We start from the raw sequence: 18,908 nt of genomic DNA, 5'->3' as shown, positions 1-18,908 counted from the left end.
GTCAAGTAAATAATTTATAGTTTATCTTTTTTCCTCCAAATAATCCTTGTTTAGGGAAGTCAAACAACAAGCCCAGTCATTTTTCAGTGAGTCCTTCAGGTATTAGCCCATAATAACCGACACTTTTTCTTAGGTCTTCATGAAAGCAGTTTCATTTATTCTTATTAAGATAAAAGCAGTTCTTGAGAGTTCTTTCAAATGTTAGGTCTTAGTTCACTAACGTAACAAAAATCGTTGTAATCATCTGCCTTAGTCTGGCATAGTGTAGTATGGGATAACACTGGAGCAAGTAGGAGGAATTCACTATTTGGCTAGAAGGAAGAAAATTTGCCATTTGCTTTTCCATTAGAAAGTATACCAACAGAGATGCCAGAAAGCACAACACGTAAACATCGTAGTCTTGATCAAAACCAAAGAAGTTTGCTTTAAAAAATGTATTCCCTAGTCAAGGTTTGTAACCTTTATACAAGCAGTTTATTTCTTCATATGAAGGAAATACAGGTGAAATCTTCAAAGAAAGAATGCAATAGGATATTGCTGGAACATCAGCAATTTCCATTTGAAAAGACCATCTGTCTTCTAGCAAAGCAATAACTCATGGAAAATATGCTGCATAAACTGTTTCATCCTGACGCTCCCTCAACTGAAACAGAAACACTTGTCAACTTTCTGGAAGTACCAGACGCAGTTCAAGCTTAGCCCAACCCATCCTGTAGTCCCTCAAATTCCAAGCAGGTACTCCCAAAGTTGTTGTATGGAATTAACTAGACTTTAGTATTTAAATACAAGTTCAGAAGTTTTAGACACATTATTTCATCATATTAATTGCTTAAATGAACCATGAACTTAGTCTAAGGCAGGCAGACTCATATGCTTCTGTTTACCAGAAATGTTAACACCTAGGTAAAATACCTAGAGAGCTGGACACCTTCAGAAACACTTATGATGGAAAATTCTATGAAAACAGATACACTGAGGAGGCAACAATAAACAGGGAGTGGGAGAGACATAAATATGAAAGTCAACCATATAGAATTTAGAAAAACACTGCAAGATGACTACCTTTCTTCTGCCCATTTATTTTGTTTGTAGTGGCCAATGTTTTCACAGTTTCAAGTTTCCACATTCAGGAAGGAAATAATTGTATAGAATGGCTTCTGAGCCACCTGTAAGGTCTTGGTTCAGAACAGTTTCCAATACCATAGCTGACAACGAGCTATGACTTTCTCAGTACTCAGCAGAAATGTTTGCATACAACATTTAATCTTACATATTCTGAAATGCCAGACTTCGCTCAATGCAAAGATTTTTTTTTATGCCCACAGGGGTTCTTGGTTTGGTTTGGTTTGTTGGGGGGAGGGTGGAAGTGGGTCTGTATGTGTGGGTTGGGAGGAGAGGGTGTTTTGATTTTTTGTTGTTGTTTGGGTTTGTTTGTTTTTAAATACACATGCCAGTGTTACAACTCAAATGGCTGAAGCCTCCACTGAAGATTCTGTGGTCGAGACTGTTGAAGACTTCTAGCATCTCCTGTTTTTTTTCTTTTTTGTTTTCATTGCTAACTCAAGAACATAATTCTGTTCCAGGCAGTTTCAGGCCCCATAAATAATTCTTGTAAATTTCAACATCTATAGAGCCAGCTCTGACAAGTGTATCTTTTATAATATTCTCCCCCCTTGTATTTCCTGGATTTCAATCACAAAAGCTATGCGGAAAGTGTGTTAAAAAATATTAACATCAGAACACTGCTGCAAACAAGGCTCTAAAAAGAAGTCTTGGTACAAAGTGTTTCCTGAAGGTTACGGCGGATAAATTCTCTATAATCTCACCTCTACCGAAAACACATCAATGCTACATCTACATCAAGGGAGATGATCAAGATCCAAAAGATCTAAAATTCTAAAATGTTTCACAGTGATTGAGTCCTCTCCTTTTACAAAGTGGGCCTCCTAAATCTACCCAGCAGGCTTCTTAAGAAGTCTTTCTTAAAACAGAAAAGTCCTATTCTGTTTTAATTCCTTTTGTTCCATTTTTTTTCTGCTAACCTTTTCTGAGGCTGAATTGAGGTAGAGTCATAGTGTTCTTCTAGGGTTACAAAGCACCAATGCAAAAAAGCAACTCCTACATCTCTGATTCAAGGTTACTATAATCCAGTTTCTTTAGAAAAGCAAGAAAACTCAAAAAGTAAATAAATATCTAAATAGTGTTCAGACATTTCTGCCATTTTTGTTTTCCTTTGTAGGGAGACAGTAACACCCCTCTCCCAAGAGAATAACAACCAACCACAACATTTCATAAGAATGACCTATTCAGAAAGCTACAGTGAAAAATCAAATAAAAGGCTACAAAACATTCCCCTAAGGGTCCGGATTTTCTCAGAGTGGTGGTGGTGGAGGAAACAACAGAAATTAATAACTTATCAAAATAACATGTTATGGAATAATGGTGAAGATCACATTTAAATAAGGCTGTGTGTGTGTTATCTCAAAGGCCTCATCTATACTGCAGTCACTGCAGGATATAACAATGTCTGAGAAACAGGTGTGTGTTCTAGCCTCCAAGACCACTCCACACAATCCAGAAGCAAACAGTATTACACAGCAGGGCTTTCAACACCTAACGGGGACAGTTTGTGCCTCCCTGTTTTCAAACAACTCATTCTGCAAAAATCCAATTGTTGCTCAATAAAGCTTTTCAATATTTAACTGTTCAAAAATACTCTTACAGCCACATTTGAAGGCTTATTACTACAAATATAATTTTGAAGGCTTCTCTGAAACACAGACTTCAACTAGGGGACAAGCGTAACACAAAAGCATGACTGGGACTACGGATCTGATTACAGACATCACTGGTCTCCTAGTAAACCGAAAAACAACTCTAAGCTGTATGAGTCGTTGGCATACTGGAGTACATACCCAAGGCAAAAGACCTGTCACACCCTGCAAACCAGCTTCAGATTTCAACTGTACTGCAAACTGAAAGTGATCTGTAAAAGCTGGTCTCGGTCTTGTCCACAACTGTGAGAAAAAGAAGCCATACTTCATCTTCTCACAAAACTCTATTTAAACAGCCAACAGAAAGGTACCAAACTAATATTTTCTAGAACAACACATTTTGTAAATTTAAATGTAAGTAACTTTAGGCTGTTAAAAGCAACAGACAACAAAGAGACAAAAGTTTCACGGAGTATTCTATAGAGCAGGGAACACAGTATGCCCTCTCATGCTCTTGCATATTCAAATGTCAGCATCACCACGTACGTGTGGTTTCTCAGAGACCTTTTGCACACGCGGGCTTGCAGGAGGCCTCCTTCGTACCTCCTTAATGGCCTCTGTGTATTTCCACTTGAGAAAACTCAGTAAGCACTGGAAGCTTTGCAAATGGCAAACTGAGGAGCTCTTGTTAAACAGTGACAGCAATTCTCCACTCCCAACATGGGAATTCAGATCTCTAATCAAATCAGGACCATACAGAGGTATTCAAAACTTCAGGAGTTTCTCCTCAGACTTTGTGACAAAATATCAGTGTAACTGACAGCAAAGCCCTACTAATGCCACCCTCTTCTACACAGAAGTGGCAAATCCACATGGAGGCCCTGATGTAGCAACAACTTAGTACATAACTAATTCTCTTTCACAGGCTGTGGTCATAGCACTACTTTCTGTTCTTACTGACTTTTTCATCCTATCTAACCATAATTTTCCAAGTAATTTTCATATACACCTGTAACTTTTTTTTACAATATTTAAGTCTTTAGCTTCAGGAAGAAACTAGAACTCATTTGGTAAAATTAGAAACCTGCAATCCAGTTATCCTGCTTTCCTCAAGATGTGAGCGAAAGGAAGAATACTACACATACAAGTAAATTAAGAAACCAAACATCATAGAAATCATATTTTCTGAAAGGATTTTACAATCATCCCTTACTTTCATTTCTGAGCATCTTTTATATAAAGTTGGTTGGGGAAAAAAAGGCAAATTCTCAAACGGTCTCTGAATATCCTTCTTCTCAAGGTTAAAGCCCTGTTTATGGGACAGGGAAGACAAGATCACCAAAAGGCTTGGTAAGGAAGTGGAATAAAAGGGGTCTTTGAGCATTGAAAGCCACCTATGGCAGTCTTTAACAGACAAGTCTTAAAAGGAAAGGGTTAAAAGTCTCATGAAGTCTAAGTTTCTTGTGCAAATTTTTCACACCAGTGACCAAGGTTAAACCAATACAGCAGACAGATGCAGCGTGATAAAAAATAAACTCTGCTGGTCTCTTTAAGATCTGATAATCAAATACAAATCAGGAGTGAAATGAGTGGCTTAAAAAAACCCAAACCAACCCTTTTCCCACCTCCATATAACTTACACTTGTTTATAGATGTTATTCAGGGTCCACAAATAGGTACTTTCAATTTTTAGATTAAAGTTTAACTGGAAATGGAAATCGTTCCAGAGAGCGGAACAGTATATAGTTGTACAATCAAGTCAAATTTGAAATTTTCTTCTAAGAAAATAAGTAAATACAAACAACGGCCACCAGGAACAAGTATCTATGACCCACTAAAAGATGATTCATGTCAATCATTTTTCAATTAAAAGAAATATTGCTTCCAGTGCCAATGAAGCCTCACTGACAAGTAGCTAAAATCAGGATGATGACCATATGGAAATAACTTCTTCAGTGCCAAGAGTTTCCAATGCCCTCAACACTGAATCTGAAGGTGGACTACTCGCAGTTCACATAGGCCTCTTTGGAACATAACAGTAATAATAAAGCAGCATTTACTGCCATCTGCATGAAGTGTGAAAGCCTCTAATATACAAGACAGAAACTTTCCCATGGAGAACTAGCCTTTCAGGAACATGGCAGGTATGAAATCCATCCTTCTTAAAGGGATGTCTGATTAGCAGTGTCTGAAGAAGCTGAAGGGCTTTGATCAATGAAGATAAAACATGATGTGACGAACTATCAAAAAGCATAGCATAATTTAACTCAACATTCATAAAAAAAGTCCTCCCAATCAATTTGTAATATAAAACAAAGGACCCTAACAGAAACTGCTACTTCAAAACCACAGTCTTAAGATACTAATTGCTGGGAAAAGTCACTGGGTTCAGGAAGGTTGCTGCGAATACTGGAGAGTCATCTTAAAGAGCCTGCATTTTATTTAACGTGTTAAAAAACTGAGGTGGTTTCTCTCTTCCTCTCCACATTTTGCAAGTTTAGAAGAACTTTAAGTAAACTACTCTAACATTAACGTGCTTTCTATTTAATATAATCTGTATTTAATTACATTCAGCAATTGAGACCTCCTTTTAGTTTTTTAAGGAAATTCTCTGCTGCGTCCTATAAAACTGAGGTACATCTTAATTACAAGAAAAACGTAGAAAATGGGTAAAAAGGAACTCTCCTCTCTAATAATGCTAGTTCAGACAACCATAGCATAGCCCTGTACTTTGCTCTACAATCACTGAAGCACAAAACCTATAGGTGCCAGAGATATCATCCTCACTCCCTAGAGTAAGTCAGAAATCTTCTCTTTTTTTATGCAAGTCAGTGGTAGGGTGTTGTACAATGAATTAGACTGGAACAGTGCTATCAAAGGAATTTCCTATAATGTGGAAATGATCACCTGATCAAATTCACCACTTCTACAATCCTCTTGGATTGCTCTGACAGAGCAAAATATCAGAGGATTAGGAAAAAAAATCCAAAGCTAACATGCAAAGCTGTATCTTCCAAGAATGGGAAAAAATATTTCAAAAAGAAACTAAATTGCCAAGAGCAATGCTCCAAAATGGTCCATGTCCTTGACCAAGTTAATGCACAAATACCAGAATGAGACTTCTTCAAGACTTGCTGCTCCAGCTGGATGCACATGTCTATGGGGCCCGATGGGATTCATCCCAGAGTACTGAAATTGCTGGCCGATGTCATCGCGGGACCTCTCTCCATTATTTTTCAACAGTCTTGGGAGTCTGGAGAGGTCCCAATCGACTGGAAGCTGGCAAATGTTGTCCCAATTTTCAAGAAGGGTAAGAAGGAAGACCCTGGTAATCACAGGCCTGTCAGTCTCACTTCAGTGCCTTGTAAAATTATGGAGAAGGTTATTCTGGGAGTTACTGAAAAACACTTGAGAGACAATGCAGTCATTGGTCATAGCCAGCACAGGTTCACGAGGGGAAAGTCCTGCTTAACTAACTTCATTTCCTTTTATGACAAGGTCAGCCATCTAGGTGACCAAGGGAAGCCAGCAGGTGTGGTGGGTTTGGATTTTAGCAAAGCTTTGATACTGTCTCTCACAGTGTCCTGCTGGACAGAATGTCCAGCACACAGCTAGACAAGTCCATAATACGCTGGGTGAGCAATTGGCTGACAGGTCGGGCTCAAAGAGGTATAGTAAATGGCGTTACATCAGGCTGGCAGCCATCACCAGTGGGGTTCCCCAGGGCTCAGCTTTAAGGCCAGTGCTCTTCAATGATCTGGATACAGGAATCGAATGTACATTGTTTGTTGATGACACTAAACTAGGAGGAGCTGTGGACTCCCTCAAGGGTAGAGAGGCCTTACAGGGAGATCTGGATAGACTAGAGAGCTGGGCAATCACCAACCGTATGACATTTAACAAGAGCAAGTGCCAGATTCTCCACCTGGGACAGGGTAATCCTGGTTATTCGTACAATCTGGGGGACGAGAGGCTGGAGGGCAGCCCCACGGAAAGAGATCTGGGGGTTTGGGTTGATGGCAAGTTGAGTATGAGTCAATGGCATGCCCTGGCAGCCAAAAGGGTCAATCGTGTCCTGGGGTGCATCAAGCACAGCATCGCTAGCCGGTCAAGGGAGGTGATTGTCCCAGTCTACACTGCACGGATGCGGCCCCACCTCGAGTACTGTGTGCAGTTTTGGGCACCTCAATGTAAGAAGGACATCAAACTATTAGAGTGTGTCCAGAGGAGGGCGACCAAGATGGTGAAAGGTCTCGAGGGCAAGACTTAGGAGGAGCAGCTGAGGTCACTTGGTTTGCTCAGCTTGGAGAAGAGACGGCTGAGGGGTGACCTCATTGCAGCCTACTGCAAGGCGGGCAGTGGAGGGGGAGGTGCTGATCTCCTCTCTCTGGTGACCAGCGATAGGACATGAGGACATGGAATGAAGCTGTGTCAGGGGCAGTTCAGGCTGGGCATTAGGAAAAGGCTCTTCACAGAGAGGGTGGTCAGTCACTGGGACAGGCTCCCCAGGGAAGTGGTCATGGCACCAAGCTTGTCAGAGTTCAAGGAGCATCTGGACAATACTTAGTCACGTGGTTTAGTTTTAGGTAGTCCTGCAAGGAGCAGGGAGTTGGACTCGGATGACCCTTGTGGGTCCCTTCCAACTCGAGATATTCTATGATTCTATTTCCTTTCAACTGAAAAAAGTAGTTTTGTTATTAAAAAATTTGATACAATCAGATTTTATGGATTAGTCTTCAGCAGATTAAGGGGGAAAGTAGAAGGCTGATAGACATGACTGACTTGGAAGAGGTGAGGGATAATTTATACTTTTATTTGGAAAGATCATAGAGAAAAGGGAGTTTATTCACTTTGGGAAGTGTGTGTATGCATGTACATATATACACAGATGCATGTACATGTACATATATATACAGATGCATGTACATACAGATGTACATGCATCTGTATATATATTGTTTACCCTTGTGCATTATCAACAGAACTGGAAGTTCACATCCATTAGAAATAAACAAGCCCGGCAATGGGATTACAAATATTACAGTAAATTCCTTAACATGAATGGCCTTTTTTTATATATATTAAATGATGCATGCAGAAGAGAACACAACTTCACTCTGCTCTGCAAACTCACGCTTCACTAAGTGAAAATATTTTGTGTGTAAGCTGAATATTTGCAATACAGAATTAAAGAGAAAACAGGTTGCAATTCTACACAGTGCAACATGTAACTTTATTTCACCTCATTGCTTAATCTATTAAAAAAGTTAGGATAAGACTCTTCTAATATTACACCATATATTATTCTTGAAACAAGAACTGTTGGCTTTATTTTTCTAACTATGTATTTCTGTACAAAGGCTAGCAAATGGGGTCCCAATCTCAGTGAAAGCTTTTACTTAACTTAGGTAACACAAATACTCTCAGATGACTGAAAGCTACTATGTCACCTTCCTTTTATTCCTCAGCATGAAATAAATTCAAAATAGCATATTAATATTTGTTGTTCAGTAGTCAATATCCATGAGACCTGTAGTTCACTAATTCAACTTACTGAATTATGTTTTTAATCTAGAAACTGGACTGAAAAATGAGTTTCCACTGTTCCATGAAGGTAATAAAATTCATGCTCTAGAATACATTGGAAGTTTGGATTTCTTACAGAATTGTTTTTAAAGCTAAGACAGAAATGACATGATTTTTTTGTGTGATGTTGATTCTAATGTAAAAAGCAAATTTCCCTTTTAATTGAATTAATAGAAAGAATTGATTTTAAAAAATCTAGGCTTTAAATCATTAAATACTTAAGGAAAAAACAGTAGCAGAAAATAATTTTAACAAATTGCAGACATCTATTGTAGCATCTTTTTGCTTGGGACACCTTTGCTTCCCGTGCACTCGTCAATGAAACACTATTTTCTGAATTCATCATAATATTATTCGAATATATTTTCAGAGAGTCAATGGGAAGCATGTTTCTTTTTGTTTCACAAGAAGGGCATCAGAGTAAATACTTGAATTTTTTTCCAAGGTAATAATTTGAAAGTCAGGCCAAATGTCCATAACTATTGGGCAAGGAAATCCATATTTCTAAAAGTTATGCATAAAAACTGTAAATAAAACCAAGAGTAAAATAAGTAATCACAATCCTGCATCCTATCTCTGAAAACTAAATTAATCATTTAGAAGTGATGTTTACAGCATCATAACCTTGACATTTCCAAGTCAAACCCTACTGTGGTACTGGATTTTAATATTTTATATGTATATACACACTAGCAAAATTTTATACATAGGCACAAACATTATTTGCATATGAATATCAAGAAAGTATCTATTTGCCTTAAAATCTGTTATATAACAGTGAAAAGAGCGAGCAACAGCTATAACAAAAATATATTCTGTCAGGAGAAAACTCCAGTGTATTAAGAAGCAAGTGTGGAACAAGTCCAAAGTAAAAACCCTAGAAAACTGTGTAAAAATCACCATAAATCTACAGAAGAGTTTTAAAACTCAGTAAGGCTGTTTTAATATATCTCTACATGAATGGATGCCTATTACATATACTTCATATATATATATTAAACCGTATTTAATTCTTCTGAATGGTCCTCATTCAAACGTACTCAGATGTAGTAACATATAAAAATGGATAAAAACCAACTTTTTTGCTATTTAGTTTTAAAAATCGAAATTTTATTAGTCTGAACATTTTTTGTATTAAAGCTGTAGTATCTGCATATGAATGACTCCCTCCCTTTTCTGCTATTCCTATTTAATTTTCATAAAAGATAAACGGTTTGAAAGGACATATCTGTCATTAACTTCCTAGTACAACAGATGCGTTAAGGAAAAAATATTTCTTTTCCTCCTCTGTTCTGTTGATCATCATCTGCTTGAGAGAAACAATGTTTTTATTTTGCAAACCTCAGTATCTCCCTTCCGAGTGCATCCCTCGCACGCAGCTGACATAATGGGAACAGCTACCATTTAGAGAAACGTGTAATGTCCGTTATTAACTTTCGTTTACCGCACACGTCTTATCAGGGGCATTTCTGAGCACAAGGCAGGGCAGGTTCCGTCCCTCTATCAACAGCTATTTTGGCTTCTGTTCGAGCGGCCCCTTCTCGCAAAAAAGAGCCCTTCGAACAATTTTTAAAAAAAAAAGAAAAATAAAACAAGAGAGAGTTGGCGCCGCCGGCACGCACCGCCCGGGCACCGCGGCCTGGCAGCCAGCCGGGAGGCGGTCAGGCCTGGGGCTCTTTCGCCCGCCCCCCCTCCACTCAGTCCGAGCGAAAAGAAAGGTGGGCCACAGAAAGGGGGGTTTCAGGGAAAAGGGGGGAAGAGACCTGCGCCGGGGTAACGCTCTGGGGCAGGCTGGGAGCACGCTTCTCGCCAGGCCTTTGGCTGTGACTCTGTGCCAGCAACACCCCCCCCCGCGGGCGGCCGCAGCCCTTGGCCGCCACCACGAGAACACAAAACCCGCCGCTCCGGAGATGCCGCGGCTGCTCCCCTCCTCCGGGCCGGGGCCGCCATCTTAAGCTCGGGCGAAGCTCCTTTTCCCTACCGCTCCTGCCATACAAAGGGGTGGGACCACGTGACCGTCCGTCCCCCGTCCCCCGTCCCCCCCCCCGCGCGTGCGGGAGGCTCCGGTGCCCACACTCAAGATGGCACGTAGGGCCTTCTGCCTCTTCCCTTCCCTCCACCCTCCCGGCCCCTCTAGGCCTCTTCCTCCTCCCAAGTCTCTATCGCTCCGGAGGCCGGCGCAGGCCCCACTTACTCCGGGGGATAGAGGCGCAGCTCCTCGATATCTCCCAGGAAGCCGAAGAGAGTCCGCATCTGCTCGCTGGTCACTGCCGAGGACAGGTTCGTGACCTGGATGACAGACGTGGGGCCCAGGGGGAAGCCCAGCGGCACCCCGATCCCTCCGCTGTTCATCATGGCGGAGCCTGCACGACCGCTCCGCTCGCGGCGGTGCCACACACAGCCGGGGAGGCGGACCTGACGACAGAGAGGAGCGCGCGGCGCCTGCCAGAGCGTCCTCGCGCGCGGGCGCTCTAGCGGCGGACTCGACTGCTCCGTGGAGGAGTTTCTGGGCGGGCAGCCGTTCGTCACCTGGCGGCTGCGGCTCCCGGGGGAGCAGGCGCCCCCGCCCCGCGCAGGCCGGCCTCCGGCGGCCGCTCTGCCAGCTCGGCCGCGAGAGGAAGATCCTGGCTTCCCAAGGAGCCGGCCGGGCCGCCGTTGCCAGGGCGGGACCCCCGCGGGGCCGCGGCCCCGCCTGGGAAGGGTGCGGCGCCGCGCCCGCGCGGCCCGGCCTCCCTTGGCGCGCAGGCCAGCCGCCCCGGGCGCGGGCTGCCGGGGGAGCGGGCCGCGGGCCCGGCGGGGGGAGGGCGGGAAGCAGCAGCCCCGGCGCCCGCGTAGCGGAGCAGGCGAGCCCGGCGGCCCGGGCGCCGCAGGCAGCCGCTGCCGGGGGGCCTGAGGCGGTTGGATCGCTCCACCGCGCGAAGGGACGGTGCGGCTGCGAGCGCCTCTGGCCGATCCCGCGCGGACGCGGCCCGAGCATCTCTCTGACTGGTTTCCTTCCCCTTCAGCAAAGCGAAAGGATTCTCGATTTAAACCCGGAGTACCAAGAGTCTGGGCACAAAACCCCACCTGTAACAGGGCAGGGTTGGGTCCATTAATTGGTTTGGCTTGAAATCCACTGAACGGTCTGCCAGCAAATTAAAGTATGCCCACAAGAAATGGAAGAAAAAATAGATTGCCCATTTAAATGCTCTTTCGGTAGTCATGTTCAATAAGAGGCAGTTTAATTACCCTAGGGAATAAACCCTTGAAAACACCCTAACTACGTTTAAACAGGAAGGGGTTGTAATGGAATAAGTCGTTAATGGTTTTGTTATAACTTGACTGGGAATCTATCCCAAATTAAATCGATTTTACCTGGAGTTACAGTTCAAGTTCTCTTCAAAAACTAAATTGACTGGAGAAAATGAGACTTGAGTGCTATGCGTGTGGGTGATCACTGTTAAGGATCTCAGTGCAGTCTTCCTTGAGTGGTAAAGAACTGTGCATCTTGGCACTGAAAGATTTAAGGTTTTGGACATTAATGTTTTAGTTTTTAAGACTCTCCATACCTCAAACCTGAACTGAGAAGGGACTGAAGTATTTTTGAAGCTATGGGCTGAAGGAGATTGCAAATTTGTGATCCTTCCCTGAGCAAGTAGGTCAGTTGTTGCGGAATCTCCATAGATAAGTCTGGGTAGTGCTTCCTTTATCGATGCTTAATATGTTACAGAATTTTAAGTAATTCCAAGCAATTGGTCAGAGATTTATTTTATTTAAAAATGCCTATGCATATGTTTCAGGTAGTACTTATTTCAAAATTATAATTGATGCACTCATTCTTTTTCTAAATTGAATCCATATTCCAAAAGTACAAGATTTAAGATCAAAGTTAAGTCCTTTCTTTCAGCCATCCTGGTAGCTTTTAATTAGCCTAAGTTTAGAGAAGTTTAAGTGGAGAATTCAAGATCTTTTGTTAAATGTTGTGCAAAATTAAACTCTGGTATGATTATTCTATCTATAGGAACATTACATAAAGATTTCCTGTGTTTTGACTAGTACGTCTCATCCAAAGACCGTTAGCAGTGGTGTAGAAGCTATTACTGCTTTGAACATTCTTGTCCTTTCTCCTTGCATCTCTCACTGGAGGGTACCAGAAAAATGAGCTCTAAAATTCGCAAATAGAAAAGTTCTGTGACGTGAGAACTGACTGGAATACCCTCCTTCAGGTAAAGCCTTTAAGTACAATTGAAATTCTGAGCTACTGGTCTGCTTCCCAAAAACAAAACAGAAGGAAAACACTGTTTTGTTCCTGTCAGTCCCTGCCACAGGACAAAATTAGCTTGGAAAATAATACTAATAAATTAATTTGGATTTCAGAAGAATAGCAAAAAAAAACCCAAAACCCCGATGCCGAAAGCCTTGGTTCACACCAGAAGCAAACAATGACTATTTTAGCCAAACTGTTCAAAATTTAAAAGTGTTTAAGAGCCACTCCCTATCCTATAATAAAAAGCAGAGCTATTGAGAAAAAAAGTTAAATAAAATGGATAGACATGCAGAAGGGGAATCCATGCACGAACAGTGCCCAAACATCAGCTTGTCTCTAATCGACAGTTAACAGACCTGCATTAACATCGTCTTACAGGTTGCTGTAGGCCAAGAGAAAACTTTAGCTGTGATCCAAGTGGATTAATACATGTAGGAACTTCCTTTCAATTTTGCTCACCTGTGTCTATACATTTTAGTAACTATTGGTGCACTTAGGTTCAGTAAATAAGTTATTTAATTTTACCTTCACCTTGCTTGTACGGGCAATGCTGTCAGGTTAACTAGCAAAGACCAAGGCATTCCATGCCTGCAGTGCAGAAGTCCTTCAACTTCTCCCAGCTGGGGATCCCAACATCAGCCTCCTGACAATCCACACAGTAGATTTTGACTGAGCTCCAGTCCTGGAACTCTAGCCATGATTTCAGAAAGCCCTTTGCAATTGCAGAGTTATCCAGAGTTGATGGGGTGTTTGGGAGAACAGCTTTACAGTCACTGCATTAAATTCTCAAAAATATGCGTTAACACTTTTCTGGAAGAGGAAAGTTACCACTTAAAAATTCCTGGTCTTAATATGTAAGAACAGGTCCAAACTATGCTTCGAAGAGAACTGATTTATCAGCAACCATTGTGTAGTCAAAATTATTTCCGTTTCCTTCGAAGTTGCTTCAGAAATTACACTGAGTGGGTCTTTGCAATTCGTAGGGGTCCCCTGGTGAGCACAGTTTTCAGGCACTGTGAAGGCAAGTCATAAATGATAAACCATCCATGCATCAACAGTATGCGTGTTCATGAGGGCAAATAAGCAATCCTTTCTGAAAACAAAAAGTGGGTTTTTTTAGAGGTACAGGGCCAATCTCAGAATATGGAGCATTTGCTTGCCCTTACAACAACATACCTTTTCTGCTTCATTAATCAGCTGAGTTTTTCCTGTGTATAGAAAATAATCGTCCCCTAAAACTTCACAATTCCCTCTTCTTAGATTCTGAGAAACAACAGCAATACATTGCCTTTACAGAGATCATGAAACTTAAATTCCATGTTACCTACATGTAAAATGGTAAAGTCTTTAAACAAAAGCAGCTATTAACCTTTTGTCTAAGATTGTATTTCTTGATCTTTCCACAAGGTTTAAAAAGCATTTACTGGGAAATGCTAATTGCAAGTACCACTAGCAAAATATTGGCAATTCAGAAGGAGGTTACAGTAAAACCTGTTTCAGATGAGCAGGAGAAAAAGTCTTTTTTGTTACAAGATGTCACCTTTAGAGTAGACAGTGGGTGGTCTGTTAGAGGTGGACATCAGTGTGGTACTTGCTGCGCTTCCAGGGGTAGGGAATGGAAATCACATGAGGTAAGGTAAAGACAGAAACATTAGCCTTTAAATCGAGCCTTAAAGACTTCCAAAAGAATGTTATCCACAGAGCACATCTATTGGATATAAAATCAAATAGTTCCAAGTTTTAAGCAATTTATGAAAAGTAAAATTTCAGATTCAACTACTCCTGGGGCACTGGTAAAACTTGCCTCTGGGAATCCCAGGCCCCTGAGACCAGTGAGAAAGTCTGGAGTAAGGAAGACATACCCTTGGCAGAGGGCGAATCGGGTTAAATGAATTGTACACACACAAGTCCATGGGACCTGATGGGATGTTCCTATGACTGTTGATGATTCTAGCCAATGTCACTGTGAGACCATCGTTAATTATCTTTGAAAGGTTGTAGCGTTTGGGGGAGGTGAATGTCACCCCTAGATTCCAGATGGGCAAGAAGGAGCATCTGGAAAACTACAGGCCAGTCAGCCTCACCTCGATCCCTGGGAAAGTGACAGAGCGAATCCTCCTGGAAGCCATTTTCAAACATGTTAAGGACAAGAAGGCGATTGGGAGTTGTGAGCATGTGTTTATGAAGAGAAAATTATGCCTGACCACCTGATAGCCTTCTACAATGAAATGACTGGCTCCATGAACGAGGGGAGAACAGCTAATAGTGTTTATATTGACTTTAGCAAGGCTTTTGTGACTGCGTCCCATAACATCCTCGCAGACAAACCGATGAAGTACAGATCAGATGAGTGGGCAATCAGGTGCATTGGAAGCTGGCTGAGCTGCCCTGCTCAAAGGGTTGGGATCAGTGGCACAAAATCCAGCGGGCAATGAGTCAATAGTGATGTACCGCAGGGTCAGTATTGGGTCCAATACTGTTACATTGTCACTATGCCTTCATTAGTGACCTGGACAGTGGGACATAGTGCGACCTCAGCAGGTTTGCAGATGATACAGAATTCAGAGGAGCGGCTGATACCTTAGGCTGTACGTGCTGCCGTTCAGAGGGACCTCAAAAGACTGGAGAAATGAGGTATCTCATGTTGAGCAAAGGGAAATGCAAAGTCCTGCACCTGGGCAAGAGTAACCCCATGCACCAGTACATGCTGGAGGCCAGCTGGCTGGAAAGCCAGCTGGCAGAAAAGGACCTGGGAATCCTGTTTAACAAGTTTAACATGAGCAAGCAATGCGCCCTTGTTGCAAAGGAGACCAACAGCCCCCTGGGCTGCATTAGCAAGAGCATCACCAGCAGGTTGAGGAAGGTGATCCTTGCCCTCTATTCAGCACTGGTGAGGCCACATCTGGAATGCTGTGTCCAGTGCTGGGCTCCCCAGCTCAGGAGGCTTCTTATCAATGTGAGTAAGTACCAGATGGAACAGTATAAACAAGACAGCCAGACTCTTCTCAGTGGTGTCCAGTGACAGGACAAGAGGCAATGGGCATAAATTGAAATACAGGAAATTTCATTTAATCATAAGAAAAAAACCTTTGTTTTGCTGTGAGGGTGGTTGACTGCTGGAGCTGGTTGCCCAGAGAAGTTGTGGAGTCTTCTTGGAGATACTCAAAACCTGGCCTGAGTAACCTGCTGTAGTTGACCTTGTTCGGAGCGCGGTGTGGTTGGACTGGGCGATCTCCAGAGGGCCCTTCCATCCTTCCATCCATAAGAAGCTTGGAATAATACTTTTTGTTAACTTTCTATGATAATGGAGATACTCTTCAGTAACCTCAGGAAGTCTTTGAATATCCATTAAAAGTGTTACATTACTGCTACCTTGCTCGGAATGTCTGTAGTCAATGCAGGTCTACAGTTGGTGGAATGGTTCGTTCTTTGATTATTTTTTATGTATATTATAAGATCTTTCAACTACTGCACTGATGTTTTCCATAATCATGTATCTTCTTCAAGGAGAGAGAATCTAACAGACTTTAATTCTTACTGTCATTGCCAAAACCATTGACTAGAGAGAACCAGCAATGCTTTGCTCAATTACAACTACATTGAACAGGATCTGATGGAATCAACAAGTGAGACTAGCATTACTGATTCAAATAGGAGAATAAGCATGAAGAATTTCTTTGTTTTTCTGTTCTCCTGTAATAGAAAGGAACAATGCTTGACTTCTACCAAGATGTGATTAAGAACAGACAGCATTTCTGCAAGGAAAGCCTAGCTGCCAGTTTCCCAGTTAATGTTGTAGCAAACAATGTTTGGAATTGCTCAGTAGATGATCTAAAGTAGTGCTTTGTATTGGCCAAGCAGCACATAGAATATCAAGCATATTATTGCCAACCTAAGTACAACTGCAAGATAGTCCACAAAAAGCTTTGTCTGAGAAACCTTCTGTGGGTTACATGAAAACCTCAAAGAATTTGCATCACTGTCAGCAAAACCAGCTATTCTCAGAGGTTTATATCTGTCAAAGTATTTGCCTGTATGTCAGACTGCTTTTCCCACTTGTCATGTTTTTCTCAATCACCAGTTATTCTTTGTGTGGTGTTGTAGCACCTGTTACTTGCCTGACTTACTCAACAGTCTATTAAACAAAGAAAAAAGACTGATAGGTACATTGTTCGGGGAAGAACCGCACTTGTGGTGGTAGGATGGCCATATGACCAATACTCCTCTCAGTGGGCATTTCTCAGCTGAGTTTGGTTGTCAGATGACTAGATGTTTTAGTGTAGGTCATTTATGTATCAACTCACATTAATACATTTGCAGGATGCTAAACAACGTGCTCTTTGTTCTGTTTTTTTAGTCAGGCTTTCATAATTCTGCAATTATGCACTGAACTTAAAAAAAGGCTAGCGGTCTTTAGGGGAAAAAAGTGTCCAAACATTAAAATAATCATTGTATAACGCAGTTTGAATTTAGGGAACTTTTGACATCTTATTGAGACTTCAAGAAAATTTTGACTGAACGGTACAAACGTTTAAAATACTGCCATCATTTAACCATAGCTAGCACCTCTGGTTCTCATTAAAGCATTCAAGTTGTGTTCGGTATGCTACTTTTTATTTATTTAAGATCATGAATTTATATGTTTAACTTAATCTTTCAGTATATAGGAGTGATTAAAATAGACATGTATCAATCTGGTGAAGAGATCCAAATAATACAGCGTTTTTCTTCTGAATGTTCTTTCACAAGCAGCCACTAAAAGCCAGTATATTTGTATAGCTTTTGCTACTTAAGTTTGTTTCCGTACACAGCAACTTTACGCTATTTGCCTTATCGTACAACCAAAATTCCAGTGTTCTGCATAGATGGGTGATGCAGAACACAGGAAACAAATGTGTCTTTTACAACTTGAATATTCCTTCTCTTGTGAACTAACCAAGAGGCATAATCTTCAAATGCCAGTCTCCTACTGCTACTCACAATAGACTGCCTGTTCAGACCAACTTCTGACAACACTCTTACTTTTTGCCCAGACGCACGCTCCAGGTCGGGATATTTTTCTGCCTCTCATAATCAGTCAGGAATTTTTTTCAATGTATAAATTCATGCAGAGATGCTTGCCAAGTTCTGCGTATGGCCAAAACCTCAGTTCTGATAGTATGAACTGTTTCTCGTCAAAGTAGGCGGTTAACATGAAATCTGAGAACAACAGTATATGTTTTGCCTACATCTACAGTTATTTCAGCACTTTTTATTTTGGAATAAAACTGTGTGTGGAAGTAGAATTTTTGAAATATCTAATGCAATTCAGATTCACACCTCAATTTAACTTGAACTAACTTTCAAATACAGACAAATCGGAAAATGTTAACTTTGTAGCGTTTCACAGACAATAGATTTCATTCTAAACTCCAACAAATCCATAGTTCTTCCCAAATGCTAGAAATTGCTTTCACCCCCTTTCCATTGTTATACTAGTCAGGTTTATCAGGTAGCTGCTCTCTTTTTTGTGTATACCTTAGTATAATTGGCCTTTTTTTTTTTTTAATAAGGCTGTTGTGTAGTAGAGGAAAACATCTTAGAGAAAACAAACTCTTAATTCTGTGAAGTAATCCCTAAGGTACCACATCTGTAATCTCAAAAATTATATAAAACGCATTTAGCAAGACCTATTTTTCACAAAGTATGAGACCAATTTTATATCCCTACCCAGAAAAATTATAAAAATATTTTTCTAGCATAAAATTTCTTTAGTAGTAGTTGTTTTTCCCAGATGAAACTTGATTTAGAAATCCTAAAATCCTATCTATATTGAGATTAACAGATGAAGTCTACAGAGTCAATGTAAGCAGCTGAAACCTTTTCAAAGTTCCTGCCTCTGGATGGCAGTCGTCTATGTAAACTGGCATCGTAAACTGAAACAGCTGTGAGATTTCTGCATCTGCTTTTTATATGTTTTATGGCAAACACATAAAAAAAGTTACGATTGTTGTATTTAGCATAGCAATATCATTAATAAAAGTCATATTAGCAGCTATATGAGTGTGTTTTATAATGAAGTTCCCCTTCAGTCAAAGATGGAGTAGCTTTTCTCAGCTTTCAATTCTTTTTAAACTTACTCCAAGATAAGATGAGGGACTTAGCTGACAACCAATAGTATCTAGGTAGTATTTTTATCTCTGAATCTCCAAGTGCATATTAACAAAGGAAGATGATCGCCACCATTTACAGACTGGGAAATGCACCAGAGTAAGAGAGAGATCTGGGAACAGATTCTGCATCCAATTATCGTTTCAGGGCAGCTTTTCTTCAGTCACTTATGAAATCTAGTACCTGTTTTCCAGACAACACTACTTGGATTA

At 41.2% G+C, this 18,908-nt stretch overlaps 1 protein-coding gene across 1 annotated transcript in view; it reads right to left on the bottom strand.

Annotated features, from left to right (window-relative positions):
* The window catches only part of SREK1 (splicing regulatory glutamic acid and lysine rich protein 1), a 42,459-nt gene extending 31,750 nt beyond the window's left edge, over positions 1 to 10,709 (bottom strand). The window contains exon 1 of the mRNA XM_076362904.1: positions 10,495 to 10,709. Within this exon, the coding sequence (XP_076219019.1) occupies positions 10,495 to 10,655 (161 nt within the window). The 5' untranslated portion in view covers positions 10,656 to 10,709. The remainder of the gene's footprint in view (positions 1 to 10,494) is intronic.
* Between the last annotated feature and the right edge of the window lie 8,199 nt (positions 10,710 to 18,908).

This window comes from Aptenodytes patagonicus, chromosome Z, assembly GCF_965638725.1.
Source record: "Aptenodytes patagonicus chromosome Z, bAptPat1.pri.cur, whole genome shotgun sequence".
Classification (NCBI taxonomy): Eukaryota; Metazoa; Chordata; class Aves; order Sphenisciformes; family Spheniscidae; genus Aptenodytes; species Aptenodytes patagonicus.
Note: the sequence above shows the minus strand (reverse complement) of the source record. Positions and strands in the feature narration are given on the sequence as shown.